The sequence below is a fragment of the Bos indicus genome, chromosome 4 (genome assembly GCF_029378745.1).
Source record: "Bos indicus isolate NIAB-ARS_2022 breed Sahiwal x Tharparkar chromosome 4, NIAB-ARS_B.indTharparkar_mat_pri_1.0, whole genome shotgun sequence".
Lineage (NCBI taxonomy): Eukaryota > Metazoa > Chordata > Mammalia > Artiodactyla > Bovidae > Bos > Bos indicus.
The window spans coordinates 113,094,548-113,110,724 of NC_091763.1; the positions used below are offsets into that span (position 1 = coordinate 113,094,548).

A 16,177-nucleotide genomic window follows, 5' to 3' on the forward strand; every position below is an offset into this window, starting at 1 on the left:
AAGTAATCAGCGAGGAATACACACTGCAGGAGGATCAGCTCTAAATGAAAAAAAGGTCAGATGAACCCCCCGTCTCAAATCATGCACAAAGGTCAAGTTCAGGTGGGTTAAAGGCCCCGGGGTGGAAGGGACCTTGGGGATCGGTCAGTGGACAAGGAAGACTTGGTCGCCATCGGCCCGAAGCTCATGCCAGCGCTTCTTCCAAGACCATAGAGCTAAACTAGCACGATTATAAACAAGCAAACAAGTCTCTCCCCGCCCCTTCCAAACTAGCACCCTTAAACTAGAACAAAGTCTATTTGGGCAGAGCAGTGAGCGACTTCCGGCGGAGGAGCCGGCGGGACCCCACCGTTTCCCGTCGGGGCCCGCCGCGCCTGCGCACTCCCTGCTGACTGCTGGTAGGAGGAGCTTAGGCGCCTCGGGACGCGGGTGGGCGCAGAGGATCCCTTGGGCTGTCGCTTCCGGAAGTCCGCCCCGGAACCTGGACTCCTCCCCCTTGGCTGTGCTGGGCCCTGGGCGCCTCCTGGTAGGTCCAGCTGCTGCGCTGCGCGAGGGGGTGGTAGGCGGCGCCCTGTTCCCAGCTGCGGGGCCGCGGCCGGTTGTTGGTGGAGGGGCGCGGGCGTCCCGTTTCCGTCGGCCCCGCCGGCCGGCCTGACCCTCGGCAGTAGGTAAGCCGGGGAGCGGGCGTGGCGGTCCCTGGATTCCAGGGGCCGAGGCGGCTTGTCCTGACCTCGGCCCAGCGGGCGGCCCGGTCTCCCCGGTCTTCAGAGTCCGTGCTGGACAGCGAGCTCATGTCCATCAGTCAGTCTATGCCTGGAACTGTCGCTCGATACCTTGATGCGAAGAACTGACTCATTGGAAAAGACCCTGATGCTGGGAAAGATTGAGGGCGGGAGGAGAAGGGGACGACAGAGGATGAGATGGCTGGATGGCATCACTGACTCGATGGACATGAGTTTGAGTGAACCCCGGGAGTTGGTGATGGACAGAGATTCCTGGCGTGTTGCAGTCCATGGGGTCACAAAGAGTCGGACACGACTGAGAGACTGAACTGAACTGAACCGAACGTCACTAATCCTTCACAAGTCAGTGAGGCAGGTGCTGTTCTCCCTGTTGTGTAGACGGGGAAACCGAGGCTCAGTAGTGGGAGGAGCACACAGCTCTTCGCCCACAGGCAGGATTTAAGCCCCCATAGACTGGCTCTGGAACTTGATGCTCTCAATCCACTATGGAGAGCAGCCTCGCAGAAAAGAGCCAAGTGTGTGTAGTTTAAAACACCTCATTTTGTGTCACTTTTTGCATATGACGAAACCTAATGATGCGTGTTTGTTTCAAGCCTCTTCTTTAGGGTTTGCATGCAGCCAAGTGTGCACTTGGGACCAAAGCCGGAAATGTACAGTGGTTTGCTCTAGGCTTTCACATCCATGTGTTCCTATAGTCCCATCCTCTTCTTCACCATCTTCTATCTCCTCCTAGCTTGAGTGGGTAGGGGGATGAGAAGCCCAGGACTTGGAGGCTCATCCAGTGCTTTGAAGTCCCCTGCAGGTCTGGCGGGGATGGACTGGCACCACCCCCCACCCTCCACCCCCCAGTGCAGGGGCTCACAGAGGTGGGGGCTGGTGACTGAGCAGGGTGAAAACGTCTCTCTGGCATAGGTCCTGAATGCCCAGGGTAGGCTGAGTTGCAAATGAGGCGCTGGGGTGAGGCGGGCCTAGGAGAAATAGAAAAGTGCCCCCTTTCCTTCTGGGCCTGCGCATGGGAAAAGGCCTGGTAAGAGTTGTTGTTGAGGTGCTAAGGCATGTCCGACTCTTTGCAACCCCATGACTGTAGCCCAACAGGCTCCTCTGTCCGTGGGATTGTCCAGGCAGGAATACTGGAGTGGGTTGCCATTTCCTTCTCCAGGGGATCTTCCTGACCCAGGGATCAAACCCACGTCTCCTGCCTGGGCAGGTGTATGCTTTACCCCTGAGCCACCTGGGAAGCCACTGGTGAGGGTGGTGAGGAAACCTCTGATGCATGGAGGCAGCGCCTGTGCTGAGGCCCCGCCTGCCTCAGGCTCAGCCAGCAGGTTGCTGCCTCTCTGAGTATATGGCTTCCCCTTGGGAGTCTGTAGGCTCCTGGGCATAAACTGCCTGGGTCCTCCCCGTGCCCTCACTCAAGGACTTGCCTGCCACCCCAGCATCCTTCTTTGCTGTGTCAGGGGGGGAAAAAAATAGATTCTTTCTCGTCTCTGATAACCCCTTCCACCTCCCGGCCTGACATGCACCTGTGCCTCGAGCCCCTCGCCCTCCGGAGGCTCCTGCCACCAGGCCTTCCTATCTTCCCACTGCACCTTTGCTCTGTCTTGAGATGGAGCTAAGCCTTTCCCCTCCTGACCCTTTGACACTGCAAGCGCCCGCACCCCCTGCTTCTCATTGTGTAGCTGGGGGCTCCAGCCACCTCATCCCACTGAAGTGACCCTGTCTGTGCTTTCTGGAAGGGCTTCCCTTGGCCCTCCCTAATATCACTTAGGTGTTTCTCTGCCCTCTGCCCATAGGGTACCTTTGGAGTCTGCTCCTCCTCTACCCTCCCCACAGTGTGTTGCCTGGGCAACCACCCTCCCCTCTCTTCTCCTGCCAGTGTTTTCCCTCCGTTTCTATGGGGACTTTTCCGTGGATCTGCATCTTTAGCTCAGTACCTGTCATGTCTACTCCTGAAGACTTGTTGCAGGAGAACCTTAAAATCGCCACATCTGTAGCTGATCTGGGTTACTGGGGAGGACCACTGTCCACTCCTCCTCCACGCAGCGGCCCAAGCACACCTGCCCCCCCACATGGCTCTCCAAACTGTACCTTCACCTGCAGCCCCGCCGCCATCACCTGCTCCTCTCCCCCCCGCCCCCCATTCGCTTCTCAGGGCGAGGCCTGCCTCTGTGGGGTCCCCCCCCACCCTCCAGCTCAGCCCCAGACTGTCCATCTTGTCATCATCCTCGAAGGTGCGTGTGTCAGCTGTTATGAGACGTGTCACAAACGATCTCTCACTAATAACCAAAGTCTTGGAGTTTGTGGGTGACTTTCTTTTTAAATTTTACACTTTGGATGCGTGTAGACTCGAGGCCAGCTTTCGGCAGCTCTCATCCTGCTGTGCTTCGTTGGAGAGAAAGGGGCGCTTTACTGTGGGTGCCGCCCATCGCCCTGGGTTCCTGATCTGCCCAGGGCTCTCTGTCCAGAGACGGGGTTCCTCAAGAGGTAGCCCAAGGGGAGCCACCCTTCAGAGACAGCACTAAACTCCGGTGTCATAGACTCGGTGTGCCTCCCGGGCAGCCCGCCCGGGCTCTGCAGCACTCGCTCCGCTTGCCTCGCTGTTCCCAGGTTGTCTTGTCGTCCTGAGCCCCGCGTGCCAGCTGACAGCTCCTCTCCCGTGTGTGTATGTTTAGGGCACAGTGCTGGCTCACGGTAGATATTGACGAAGTTTTGTTAAATAGTCAAGTGGATCAAAGTTGTCTGCAGAATACAGACAGACTGGTGGGATGAGGCTGGTCGGGGACGGAACAGGATTGGTGCCCTGGGGTCCACTCGGGCCCTCGGGTGAAGGTGTTGGGGTGTGCCCCGGGCTGCAGCCTGACTCACAGATGTTATGCTTTTCTCTGCCCTCATCCGTGAGCACAGGCGGGACACAGGCCCGCCTCCGGTACCCTGCTCTGCGGGCCCAAGAGCGACGGAGCCGACAGACTGCTCGGGTCCTCTGCTGTGCCACGGAGCATCACGTTGCTGCTCTGGGTTTCCGTTTCTTCAATCAAAATAAGAGCAGAGGGGAGTCCCTTCTGGTTCTGACATCTAGAGCCCTTCCTCTGGACCACGGCAGTGTCTGGCCCTTCGTCTGTGCCTTGACCCGGCCCCTCCGCGGCTTCCCCTCCAGCGGGCTCCAGGTGCCTGGTGTGGTGGTGGCTGACTTGGTTGTCTAGTGATGGGCTGGGGCGGTTTCCTCTCGGTTCTCCTGAGGCCTCTCCCACTGGACAGGGCTCCTCGGTGGCAGGAGACAAGGGAGCAGAGCGGGCTCCGAGGGGAGGAGATGCTGAGTTGCCCTGATGGAGGCTTGGGAAGCCTCAGGCTGCCTTGCTCCGCAGGACTGAGTGATGTCCCTGTTTTCCTGGACCCTGTGGGTGCCCAGGACGCCAAGCCTGGCCCCCTCTGCTCCCATGGCCTCGCTGACAGTGTGGGCACCCATGGCTCTCCCCGGGAAGCCTGCCCGGCGCCTTGGAGCCCTACGTCATGGTGAGGTCAGCCCCCCCCGGGGTCCCACGGCCCCGCGGTGCCCCCATACAGCCCACAGTGGGGCTCTCCTCTTCTTGTCGTGCGAGTGAGAATTTCATTCACGTCTGCCTCTCCCGCCAGCCTGGGGGCCTACCTGCATGCAGGGGCCTTGCCTACTGTATACTGTATCCAGCATGCAGAAACGTTGTCAAGTGCCTACTAGGTTCTGGATAAACATTGAAAAAAAAAAAAGAAACAGTGTTAGCGTGGCAAAGAAGACGGACACAGACACCACTCAGGTGCCAAGGGCTGTGGTTCTGCTGGGTCCGGAAGAGTGAATGTCAGGCCTCCCTCGCCAAGGAGGGAGGGGTCTGGAGAGCTCTGTCCTTTGATTGATCTCCGGTGGTCATGACTCCTTAGGTCCTCCAGCGTTCCCTTCTCCCCACCTCTGGCCTCACGTCCCCCCTCAATGGTGCCCACGGTCAAGAGCCCACTAGGCGAGAGCCATCCTCTTCCGCTTGCCTTACAGCCCGGGCCCACATTCTCACTGCCCCAAGCTCCCAGGCCTGTCAGAAGTAGAAAAAGTCATAAAGCCCTGCAAGAAGCAGACGTCCTCAGGATCCGTGGGGCAAGAGCCCCCGATGTATGCTGACTCTTCCAGGACTAGACCCATGACCCCACCCACCATTCCGGCTCCTCCCGGCTCCAAGTTCGATGCCAGAGCTACCAGCGCCCCTTGTGGGCTCAGCCAGGGTGCCAGGCAGCACCTGCTGGAGACTGAGGTCAAGCTTGAGTTTGCAGACGTAGAGGAGAAGGCCAGCAGTGGCCCCCAGAAGACCAGAAGCTCCAGTGCCCAGAAGATGGGTGGGAGGGACCCTTCCCAGCAGAGGAAGAGAGCCCGCCCCCTGCCCAGCAGCCTGTGGGTCCCCGTGCCCGACCAGGCTTTCCAGGAGGGGCAGGAGGGAGGTCTCCTGGGCCTCGATGTCCTCAGTGAGGAGACGGGCCCACTGCCTGGGGAGGCCTGGCCCTGGCTTGGCTGCCCCCTCTGCAGATTGTCATGCCCTTGGCCAAAGGAGAGGCTCCAGGCCCTGCGGCCTCCTATCCGTGCCAGGGCAGGGGTGCCCTGTGCAGCAGGGGGAGAAGGTGTGCAGGTGTAAGGCCTGCGGACGGTGCGAGGTGGGGGACCCGGTGCTCAGCCCTGGCCAGGCCGGATGGGCTTGGAGGCAGGCCAGCCCAGCAAGGCTGAGGAGGCAAGGCTGGCCGGCATCCTCATAGCCCATCTGGCCAGAGAGACACGTCACCTCAAGAAGCAGAAGAAGAGACACTTGCTTCCTGGTGGGGGCGAGCAGCCGCCTGGCCCTGAAGCCGCTGTGCCTGCAGAAGCCGGGGAGAACCGTGCAGGCCGAGGCCAAGGGCTGCGCCTCCAGGCTGTCCCCGGGTCAGCGGCCCTCCCCGACATGAGACACTTCTTTACTGTCAACTTGCAGGAACGTCCGCTGGGTCACCCGCATCCCATGCCAGTCGAGTGTCAGGCCTGGTGAAGTGAAGGGGCAGCCCCAATGCTCGCGTCTGTCCCATCGCTTGGTGGGGAAGCACAGGGCTGGAGGCAGGAGGCCCCAGGGGGCAGTGGGGAGGGCCACCCGAGAAGCAGCAGAAGGGCCTGGCCTTGGTGGGCCAGCAGCCGTGTCCCTGAGGGCCGCCGTCACCATGCCAGCGCCCGATGCCTCACCTCTGGAAGATAGGGACGGACAGGTGATTCCGCGTGGGCCTCCCCAACCTGCTCCCCCTCTAGAGATGACCCTGCCACTCCCCTGATTGTGGTCGGGCAGGACCCAGGTGGCACGTATGCCCCCCAACCAGCCCCAGGCCCGGGCCTGGAACCAGAGCACCGCGGAGCCCCTTTGTAGCCCAGCCCTGCCGCTCTCCTTTGTCTGGTCTCCACCCTTTCAGGAGGTTCGTGGCCCAGGGGAACCCTTGCCACCGCCTCCCGCCTCGGGCCTTCTCCCACAGAGCAGAGCCCCTGCTCCACGAGGCGATGGGTGAGCAGGTGCCGGGCCGAGGGCGTCTGAGTCCACCTCACCGTTCCGTGGCAGCCGGGCCAAGGACGTGAACTCCGTGGATGTCACTGCCCACCAGGGGGCCCGAGGAGGCAGGCGGTGCTTGGGGTCTGCGGGCTGACCCTGGGCCGCACTCCGGAGGACAGGCTGCGGGGCCAGCTCGGCCTGCGGCTCTCGGACCCGTCTCCCCGTGCCCAGGCTTCCTGGAAAGAAACTTCCACGGACCACTGGGTGTCCGTGCACTGCCGGCCAGAGTGGCTGGTGGGTGCAACAGCGGCTGCCTGCTCGAGTTTACGAGAATTAGCGGCTGGGCAAGGCGGGGGCCGCCCTGTCTCCAGGCCACCTCCTGGAGCCTGACTGACAGACCAGTCATGTGCCCACGACCCTTCCGGGTGGCAGCTGAGGAGGTGTGCGCCGCCCAGGCCGCATTCCGCCCGGTGCCACCCCAGCTGCGCTACCCGCATGTCTCCTTGGAGTGGAGCGCGGGCACTTCGAGGAGCGGAGTGCCTGGGAGATGGGTGCGGCCGTGCAGCCAGCCGAGGGCCTGGCCCCTGCAGCTCTCCACGGACCACCAGCTTACTGAGCTCTTCCACCGAGAGGACCGTGCCAGACCCCTGCTTAAAGGGCAGGATCGAGACCATCCTCCCCGAGGGGGTGGACATGTACCACTGGAAGCAGGGTCTTGTGTACAAAGTGAAGGAGCTCATGCTGTCTGAATAGCCCGTGCCACCCTCCCCTTCCCTGCAGGGCCCCAAGGCTGGGCGGGTGGAGGCCACCCTGAGCGACAGAGGAGCTAGGAGCCCCGGGTCAGAAGGGAAGGGCCTGGGGGAGCCAGTGCAGAGAAGTCGGCCCCCCTCCTCCGGGTCCTCACTGCTGGGCCAGAGCAAGAAGAGCCTGTTGGAGCGGCTGGAGAGCGTGGGGCTGCTGGCCTCTGAGTGGAGCGATGCCTCCCGCTCCACGGAGAGCCACCTGGCTAGCATCATCGTCAAGAAGCACCTGCGTGAGAACAAGACAGTGGGTGCCCAGGAGGACCCCTTGGCTTACTAGAAGAAGTGGTGGGACATCTGGCCAGCCCTGGCGAGACTGGCCACCACCTACCTGTCCTGTCCTGCTCCCCCTGCTGACAAGCGCCTCCTCTGCAAGTGTCTTTGCCTCCCTGGGCAGCCCCACTATCATGGAGTACAACTCCCTGCTCCTGGTGGAGACGGTTAAGCGTCTTCTCTTCTTGAAGACCAACCTGGAGCATTTCTCCAGCTACACGCCCCCTGCCCCTCATTTTCCCCTGTGGAGATCTGGCCTGGGAGAGGCAGAGCTGGGAGTCTGAGCGCTTGGAAGCCCCAGAAAGCTGCCCTGGGGGATGGCTACCTAGATGAGAGAAGTGGGCAGAGCGTCCTGTCCTAGGATGGCCAGATTCTGAAGCCTGTTTGAGAAGAATGAGGACGGTTTCTCAGTTATGGCCAGGTTGCCAGTTTTGTTTTCAGGGAGAAGCCGTTTTCCATCTGCCCACTGCTTGCGTTACTGCCGGCGGCATGTGTGTGGAAAGGTGGGCCATGTTCCTCAGTGACTTGAGCCGTCCCGCCCCGTGTACGGGCGTGGTGCCCCTTTAAAGTGTTGCCGGGTAGGGAGGGCCCACATGCAGCTAGTCTGTGTCGGCTGTGACGGCCCTGGAGGGCGGCTTTCTCAGAGGGGCCGGGGCTGGGGAGGTGGGGGTGCCACGGGGAATGTCCTCAGCCGCCCTTCCTGGGAAAGGAAGATACAGCAGCCACCTCAAGAGGGAGGTGCCCATGCACCCGCTGGTCTCCTTCGGCTCCGTCCCTTCCAGGGCATCCCGGGTGCCAGAGCCCTGGGGGGCTGGACCACCCGGCTCCTGTCGGCAGGCGTGCAGTGGAGCAGACCTGAGACTCCTCTCACGGCCATTCTCACCTGTAGTTGTTGCCAGGCTGCTGGGAACCTCGGGGTTTCTTGTTTGTACAGTGAAAGTGGTCTCAGGAAGCCAGAAAGGGCGTGTGTTCTGGTACCCACTGGCCTGAGTTCCTTTAGGGCCGGGCACAGGCCCTGGGGGTGTGGGAGTCCCAGTGCTGGTGGGATTGGGTGGGAGAAGGTGAAAGGGTGAGGCTGGAGGGCCCGTTCGTCCCACGAGGCGTGAGTCCGGCTCTCCTGAGGCGCTGGGCCGCTGGGAGCCGGGCTCTGAGGAGGGAAGGTGGTGGAGGCCGGGAGGCAGCAGGCTCGCCTGCACTCTGGCCCCGGCCATGGGGGCGAGCCCCGGGAACCTGTCCCCTCTTCCCCGCCGAGTCACTGTGGCTAGTTCACTGCAGGACATTCAGGAGAAACTCACTGTGATCGTTTTTGCTCAGTAGCCCTCGTGAGCTCTTTACCTTGTGATCGTAACCCTCTGTACTAGTCGGTCTGCTGTGTGCTCATTTGAGCAGGGTCACCTGGCTCCTTGAAGAAAGCCTTGTGCAGCTGTGTTCAGTGGTTGCGACAGCGTGACCTGAAGTCATCTCCACTCTCTGCTCAGGTGGCGTCTTCTCCCCCGCTGCTGGAAGGCATGTGTGTGTGGGGAGGGACGCTGTCCTGGGGGCCATGTATTGGTCGGTGCCGCCATCCCTCAGTCAGCTCTCAGGAGAGGCACCCTTGTGGTGTGGCGTCACCCCCAGTGGCTTCTCCACGTTCCCGGAGAGGGGAAACCTGGACTACAGAGGCAGGGGGGCGTCTGAGGAGGCAGGCGGAAGGCAGGGGTGAGAGGCTTGAGGGTCCTGAGCTCTCGGAGGCTCAGGCTCTGGAGCAGCCGTGCCCCACCAGGGGCAGTTTGGTCCCCCAGATGCTTGGACGGTCGTGGCTTGTGGGGGGTCACTCCTGTCCTCTTGTGGGTGGGAGATGGGCACACAGCAGAGGCAACACCTCGTTCCCAGGTGGCGCCCGGACCCCATCTGCCTGGACTCAAGCCGGCCTCCTGAGGCTGGCGCCACGGGCACCCCACCCCTCATCCTTTCTGCACCCACATGCCTGAGATGGAGCTGGGCATCTGGTCACGTGGCCAGGCTCCAAGGCCACATTCTCCGTCTCCGTGGCTCCCTGACCGCCGCGGGGTCGTGGTCTCTGGCTCCTGCGTTTATGGCAGGACTCCATTGCCCCTCACCTGCCCCCCACCTTGTGGGCCAGATCAGGTTTAACCTGACGTGGCAGTGACTGCGTCGCCCCGCTGCTTACAAACAAACCCTAGCAGACGCTTCCGTGGAGTGAGCCAGGCTTCTCAGCAGGTACCTCCGTGCTTTGGGACAGAAACTTTGCTAGAAATGAAGGTGGAGCTGGGCTGCTGCAGATTAAAGATATGGGACCCCCTTCTCAGAGGTGGGGTGGGGGCGGGATGTGTTGGCAGCCCCCACAGCTTCCTAAGGGGTGTGGGAGGAGCTCTAGGTCTGGTTTCCTTGGTGGGGGGGAATGAGAAGTGACGTTGCTATGGAGACACAGCCTGGGAGCCTGACCACGGCCCTGGAGCCCCGGGCTTTGTAAACAGCAGGATTGAATGGCCCTGTGGTTCTCTGTGGGCACCACCCTGCCTGGCCTGGGCCTGGCTGGTCTGCAGGTTGGGGAGCTGCCACTTGGAACAGAGGTTTCTGCTTGTTTTCCTCTCTGCCTGAACCCTGACCCCTCTGTGCTCCTCTGGCATGGCAGCCACCCCTCCCCCAGGCTGCCTCCCTTGGGCTCTGGGCTTTCGGTGGCCCCTGGGTCTCTGCCTGTCCCAAGGCCACTGGCGGCCTGGAAGTCCCCTCCCTCCCCTTTTCCAGAGCCAGCATCGGGGCCACCCTGTCCCTGCCTCCAGGATGGCTTCCCGGACTGTTCCACCTTCCCTCTCCAGCCCCTCTTTGCCTACTTGGGAAACGGCATCACGTTTGTGGCTGGAATCATGCTCTCTGGCTTACGGGAAGGGACATTCTGTTGAGGCCAGAGTGAAGAGCTGGTCTTGTCAGGCAGGGGTCGGGGGAACAAAGGCGTGGGGCCTGGTGGTGCTGCCACTCACTCCCTCGACCCCAGCTTCCTCGTCTAGGACTGAGGGCTGGGCGCTCAGCCCCCACAGCTGCCACCAGGGTAGACCATGGAACCCTGAACCCATTTTGAGTTCATTGCTGATGTTGAAAAAAAATCGAGTCGAGAACACCTTGGAGGGAATAAGGCAAGGCCCAGGTGCTCTGAACTATGTTTGCAAAAGCAGGGCACTCCCAGGAAAGAAGCAAAGGAGATTGGCGACTCTGGGGGCCTGTGTCTATTCAAAAATAGATTGAAAAGGTTTGAGACGAAACGTCTAAATTCATGATACTCACAGGCAGTTACTGAAAAAGGAAAGGAATGAGATTGTGCACACTGGGGGCCGTGGAGGGATTGTAGTGTCGGGCCTGAACTCCATCCGGGACCCCCTCAGGTGGGGGCCTGTGCCTGGCTGGCTCCTGCTATGGGGTCTTGGCCCTTCTGTGCCTTGGGCTGGAGTCCTCCGGTCCTGCCGGGCCCCTGCTGAAGGTCCGTGGTGCTCAGAGGTCCACTCACTGTTCGATTGTCTCTCCTTAGGGACCTGCTGGCCCTCGAGTGAGGGTGTCGGAGACGTGTCCAATCCGGGCCCAGGCTGAGTGGAGGGGGCGACCCGTGGGGTGAGCAGCCCGCTGACCACCAGTGGCACCTGCATCGCAGCTGCCTGACCCCCCGGCCCCCTGGCCCCATTTGGTCTCATGGAGCCTCGGGGCGAGAAGTCAGGAGAGGCTGACGGGGTGCGCGTGACGCCCCAGCTGCTCAAGGCGCGCTCGGGCGAGTTCGCCCTGGAGTCCATCCTGCTGCTCAAGCTGCGGGGCCTGGGGCTGGTGGGCCTGGGCTGCCTGGGGGACTGCCTCGGCCTCGAGTGGCTGGACCTGTCGGGTAACGCGCTCACCCAGCTGGGCCCGCTGGCCTCCCTGCGGCAGCTGGCCGTGCTCAACGTGGCTGACAACCGGCTGACGGGCCTGGAGCCCCTGGCCGCCTGTGAGAACCTGCAGTGTCTCAATGCTGCAGGCAACCTGCTGGCTGGGCCCGCGCAGCTGCAGTGCCTGGCGGGGCTGCGGGGTCTGGAGCGCCTGCGGCTCCGAGACCCGTTGGCGCGGCTCAGCAACCCGCTGTGCGCCAGCCCCTGCTACTGGGCCTCAGTGCGTGAGCTGCTGCCCGGCCTGAAGGTCCTCGACGGCGAGCGTGTGAGTGGGCGCGGCAGCGACTTCTACCAGCTGTGCCGGGACCTCGACAGCTCCTTGAGCCCCGACCCTGGTGCCCCTGGCCCCCGGCCCATGGAGGCCCAGCCTTGGGTGGAGCCTGGCTACTGGGAGGCCTTGCCCCCACGCAGCAGCTCCATCCTGGAGGAGGCCTGCCGCCAGTTCCAGGACACGCTGCAGGAGTGCCACGACCTGGACCGCCAGGCCCGGGACAGCTTGGCCCAGGCCATGCGGGCGCTCAGCCCCGCGGGCCCCACTGCCGCCTCCTTCGTCTTCTGAAGGCGCCCCGGGGCCCTCGGTGGCCTCCCTGCTTGTCTGGACAGTTTTGTCCCACTGCTTGTTGCCCTTCAAGGAAAACTCCCCACGTCCATCAAAGATGTACCTCCCTCGGGCCCTCCCCAAGCAGCGGGCTCAGCCTGAGGCTGTCCTGCTACCACCTAGAAGAGCGCCTGGGAGGAGGTCCCTGGCCCCTTCCACGGCTACAGCTGCTGCCTGTCCCAGCTGCATGAGCCTGAGGCTCGGAGGAAGAAAGCAGCTTGGTCCTAAGGCTGCAGCTGGGGGAGGAGGGGAAGGCCAGCCTCCTGCCCCTCCCGCCCTGGGAGACGCCGCGGCTGAGCTTGCTGGCGTGGAAGCTGCATTTACCCACCTCCCTGGTTCTCCTGCTGTGTCCCTTGCTCCTGGGTCTCCCTGGAACCTCCACTGTCCCCATTCCCACCCATGCTCATCCCTATTAAATTGTTTTAATTAGTATCAGTACACGTGGGCGTGCTTGGTTTTCCCAAGAGGAAGCCCCTGAAAGCAAGACTGGGTCCTCCACCCCCACGTCTGGTCTCCCCTGGGCAAGGAGGAGGTGTCTGCAGCTTTCTGGGTGTCCAGGCAGCTGGGTCCTGCCCTCTCCCCACCCCCCACCCCCTCACCTCGGGGCTTTGCTTCCTCCCTGTGAGGCCGGAGGACCAGGGCCTTTGCTCACACACAGGCTGCCCTGCAGCTGAGCTGGGGGAGGGAGGGAGGGAATTCGAGGGAGCGTGAGAACTCAGCTGAGCACAGCTTTATTAGCTCAGGGGTCAGGGGGTGGCCCCTCCCCGGGCCCAGAGGAGGGAGGCGGGCTTTCACTGGCGACCTCCCTTCCTTCCAGGAAGCCGGGTGACTTCTAGAGGAAAGGGAAGAGAAACAGGCCAGGCGTGAGGGAGGCGGTCTTTGCAGGCTCCCAGGCCCTGTTCCCCTGCCTCCCGCAGCCCAGCTCCAGCGCCCTCTCAGTCCTCCCGTTCCCCTCCCTCCTGGCCACCTACCTGCCAGGCCTCAGCTCAGGGGGACAAGGCTTTGATGAAGGCAAACTGTCCGGGGAGGTAGTAGCTGTGGGGGTCCTCGCCGGCGCGCTCCACCCTGCTGCACTGGGCGTCCTGGGCGTCGTCCAGCTCCTGCCAGCACAGGGCCACTCAGGCGCCCTGTTCCTGCCAGCGCCTACCACCCCCGCCCCCCCTCCCAGGGAGTGTCTGGGCTGAGCCCAGAGCCCCTCCTCACCATGCCCCTCCCCAACCTCTCCATCCAGGCCTCTCCCAAGGCCCAGTCTCTCCACACCTTAAAAGTCCCCTCCTCACCCGTTGAACCTGAGTCTGTATGGGACAGTGCACCATCCGGCCCAGGACTTGATCCTTTGAGTCCAGCTTGATGCAGGCCAGGCATTTCCGCTTTCTCTGGGGAGGGGGCGTGGGGGCCAGAGAGGAAAGGGGTGAAGGGAGGCGTGCAGCCCTGTGAGGGCGGAACCTGGGGCCAGCCTGCAGTGGGGCCCGTTCCTTTGGCAGGCCAGCTGGGTCCAGGCGAAGCCTAGCTCTGGATTGGGAATTTTCAAAAGTCAGAACTATCCTGCAGTTTTCAAACTGTGTGTTTGTGTGTGTGTGTGTGTGTATTTGTGTGTGTGTGTATGTGTCTGTAGGCGGCACTTAGTTTTCAAACTCTGTGAGTTTGTGTGTGTGTGTGTGTCTGTGTGTGTGTGTGTGTTTGTGTATGTGTGTGTGTGTAGGCGGCACTTAGTTTTCAAACTGTGTGTGTGTGTGTCTCTGTGTGTCTGTCTGTGTCTGACACAGCCAGGTTCTCCCCACCTGGCTTCCACTGTGCTTCCATCTGTTACATTTATTTGTGTTTTCTGTTTTCTTGCAAGATTTGAATTGAACACAGGGATCCTGGTGTAAAAGTCCAGAAAAGCACTAGTCTAATCCAGCACTCCTTCAGCAGAGGGCGGTGACTAAGGCCTTGACGAGCCAGTGCAGGAACAGGACTGGGGGTTGGCAGAGGTGGTTGTGCTCCGAGCCCAGGGATCACCCCCATGGCACTGACTTGGCCCCCAAAGTGGCTGATGACAGTCAAGCCCTCTTAGGAGTCGGCCCAGGCCGAGCCATCCTCCCCTTGAAAACTCATGTGAAATGGGAAGTTCACCAGGCCTAAGGTGGGGACCACGGCCTCCTTCCACCAGTGACCTGCAGCCTGGGTGGACCTGCTCTGGAGCCTGTGTGTCCGTCTTCTTGCCTGTCGCGGCCCCCTCAGCCCACCCACAGCCATCACCGCCATGGGCGCAGGCAGGCAGGCCGGTCAGAGCCAGGGAGGCTGCCCCACCCCAGGGTCTCCAACCTCAGGCTTCTCCAGCTGTGAAGCCCGCTGCCCACTCCTGCCCGGTGCACGCGCCCTGCCATCAGCTCACCCCGTTGGGCTTGACTTTGCAGTCTTCTTTCCTCCAGTCTTTCTTCCGACAGCTCGTCTGCTGGAGCTTGAACTCCAGCCTCACAAACTGCCCAGCCGGGAAGAGCTGCCAACAGACAAGAGAAAGCCCGCGGCCCAGCTGAGCGGGCAGAGCTGTTGCGGGTGTGACCTGTCCCTGCTCCCCAGCGGGCAGCAGCACACCCTGGGGCGGGGGCCGGTGGCCTCTCTGGAGAGCTGGGCGGCTTGCTGGGGCCCAAGTATCGGTGCACCTGCTCTCGGTGGGGGGCACGTTCTGGTCTCCCGATCCCCGTCCCCACCCTCCCCTCTCTGGGCTGGCGCTCACCGTGTCTGCCGCATTGTCCACGCTGGTCACCTGGAAGGCCCACAGCACGGGTGGATGCTTGTGGAACTCCTCCAGGGCCACCTGCAGGCCCCGGTGCTGGGCCGTCGTGAGCTCCGCCCTGCCCAAGCCCATGGTGCCCAGCCCCAGGGCCAGGGGGAGCAGCAGCTGCCACATGGCTTCACCTCCGTCTCCTGGACCCTGCAGAGGGCTGTGTGTGGGTCCGGAGGAGGAGCCACCGCTCCTGGGCCCTGTGGCTCTGGGGCCCTGTCTGGTGGGCTCCGGGCAGAGGTGGGGGGACACGGAGTGGCCCTGCAGACCCCCATCCCCACGCCCTGGTGTTCCCCTGGCCCGTCCCTCTCCTCCCACCTGGCCCCACTGTTCCCAAGCCCAGCCCAGGTTGGCCCTGTCCGAGGTAGGTGCTGGGTCTGCTCCAGTCCTTGGGCCAGCAGCTGGGGAGCAGGGCCTGCTCCCGCCTCCACCTCCCTGCCCCTCCCTGCCCCCGCACCCCCCCCCCCCCCCCCCCCCCCCCCCCCCCCCCGTCACCCCCTGTTTTCTGGTACACAAGGCTCCAGCCCCGGATCCTCACCATCGGGGCCGAAACTGGGGGTGGGGTGGGAAGGAATGGAGGCTGGCTGGAGGCTAAATATTTTGGGGAGGACCTAAACAGGAGGGGCCCAGGGCGGGTGGGCTTTAGGAGCCCACTTAACCCTCGCTGTGCTGAAAGAGCCCGTTGCCATCAGCCCCACCGCCTCCGCCCGCCCCCCCCCCCGGCCACTGCCCCCAGAAAATGGGGGTCCCTCCTCCGCCCCACCTCCTCTGTCTTCTTAGGCAGAGTTTTTCTCCCTTGCCTTGTTCTTTTCTGGAGCCTTCTTCCTCTCTCAGCCCGCCAACCCCGCACCTCAATCCGTGTGACTGGGGTTGGGGGCGCCTGAGGGCCGGACCCTCCCCGAGAAATCTGCCCGAGAGCAGCCTCCCGAGGACCAGAAAGCCCCAGGTGTGGAGATCCAGGTCCCGCCGGGCAAAGGTGCCAAGCCGTCGCCTCGAAGACAGGACCGGGCTCGCGGAGCAGCCAACAAACACCGGCCTCCGGAGCTGCGCCCTTTACCCTCCCCGCGCTCCCCCCACACTCCTCTCCCCCGCCTCGAGGTCTCCCCTCTCCTCCTCCCCCGCGCCTCGGGGTCTCCCCCCTTCCCCTCTCCCGCGCCTCGAGGTCTCCCCCCTTCCCCTCTCCCGCGCCTCGGGGTCTCTCCTGCTCACCTCCTCTGCTGCGCCTCGGGGTCTCCCCTGCGGCCCCGGCCTCTTCCCGGCACCCGTCAGGCTCCCCCGGCGGCGCGCCCGTCTCCTCCCAGCTCCTGCTGGGCCCCCTCCAGCGCCCCGCGGCTCCTCCCCGCCCGCCGGGACCGGCCTTGGCGGCGGCCCTCCCGGGATTCCCCTCCTCATCCCCGCCCTGCACTGTCCCGCCCTGCCCTCCCGTCCCCTCCCGCTGGCCCAGCGGGCCGCCCCAGCCCGCCCGCTGCCCTGCCCCCAGGAACAGGGCGACCCCTTCCCCTCAGGCCCCTCCAGGCCGTCCCCAAGACACTCATTCCAGAAAATTCTTCCCAGAAATTCAGACATCCTCAAACC

General features: G+C 63.0%; 3 protein-coding genes across 9 annotated transcripts; 2 read left to right on the forward strand and 1 right to left on the reverse strand.

Moving 5' to 3' along the window:
• The first annotated feature begins 372 nt into the window (after positions 1-372).
• Positions 373-12,273, forward strand: LRRC61 (leucine rich repeat containing 61). 4 transcript variants are annotated; one of them, XM_070788356.1, is made up of 3 exons: positions 533-668; positions 3,648-3,907; positions 10,853-12,273. In XM_070788356.1, the coding sequence occupies exon 3, from the start codon at positions 11,011-11,013 to the stop codon at positions 11,794-11,796; it is 786 nt and encodes a 261-aa protein (XP_070644457.1). In that variant the 5' UTR covers positions 533-668; positions 3,648-3,907; positions 10,853-11,010; the 3' UTR covers positions 11,797-12,273. The 4 variants fall into 4 exon arrangements, with proteins under 4 accessions (XP_019815081.2, XP_070644457.1, XP_070644458.1 ...); XM_019959522.2 differs by lacking the exons at positions 533-668; positions 3,648-3,907 and adding an exon at positions 373-526; XM_070788357.1 differs by lacking the exon at positions 3,648-3,907.
• ZBED10 (Putative protein ZBED10P) lies at positions 6,661-7,336 on the forward strand. Its single transcript, XM_070787141.1, has 2 exons — positions 6,661-6,951; positions 7,037-7,336. Exons 1-2 carry the CDS (start codon positions 6,661-6,663, stop codon positions 7,334-7,336), a joined length of 591 nt encoding a protein of 196 aa, XP_070643242.1.
• Positions 12,274-12,550: 277 nt separating the features above from the next.
• RARRES2 (retinoic acid receptor responder 2) lies at positions 12,551-15,963 on the reverse strand. 4 transcript variants are annotated; one of them, XM_019959277.2, is made up of 6 exons: positions 15,812-15,963; positions 14,555-14,752; positions 14,213-14,317; positions 13,116-13,211; positions 12,807-12,935; positions 12,551-12,667 (listed from the first exon to the last, which is right to left on the reverse strand). In XM_019959277.2, the coding sequence occupies exons 2-5, from the start codon at positions 14,726-14,728 to the stop codon at positions 12,822-12,824; spliced, it is 489 nt and encodes a 162-aa protein (XP_019814836.1). In that variant the 5' UTR covers positions 14,729-14,752; positions 15,812-15,963; the 3' UTR covers positions 12,551-12,667; positions 12,807-12,821. The 4 variants fall into 4 exon arrangements, with proteins under 4 accessions (XP_019814836.1, XP_019814839.1, XP_019814838.1 ...); XM_019959280.2 differs by lacking the exon at positions 15,812-15,963 and adding an exon at positions 15,453-15,620; XM_019959279.2 differs by lacking the exon at positions 15,812-15,963 and adding an exon at positions 15,403-15,620.
• Positions 15,964-16,177: the final 214 nt, after the last annotated feature.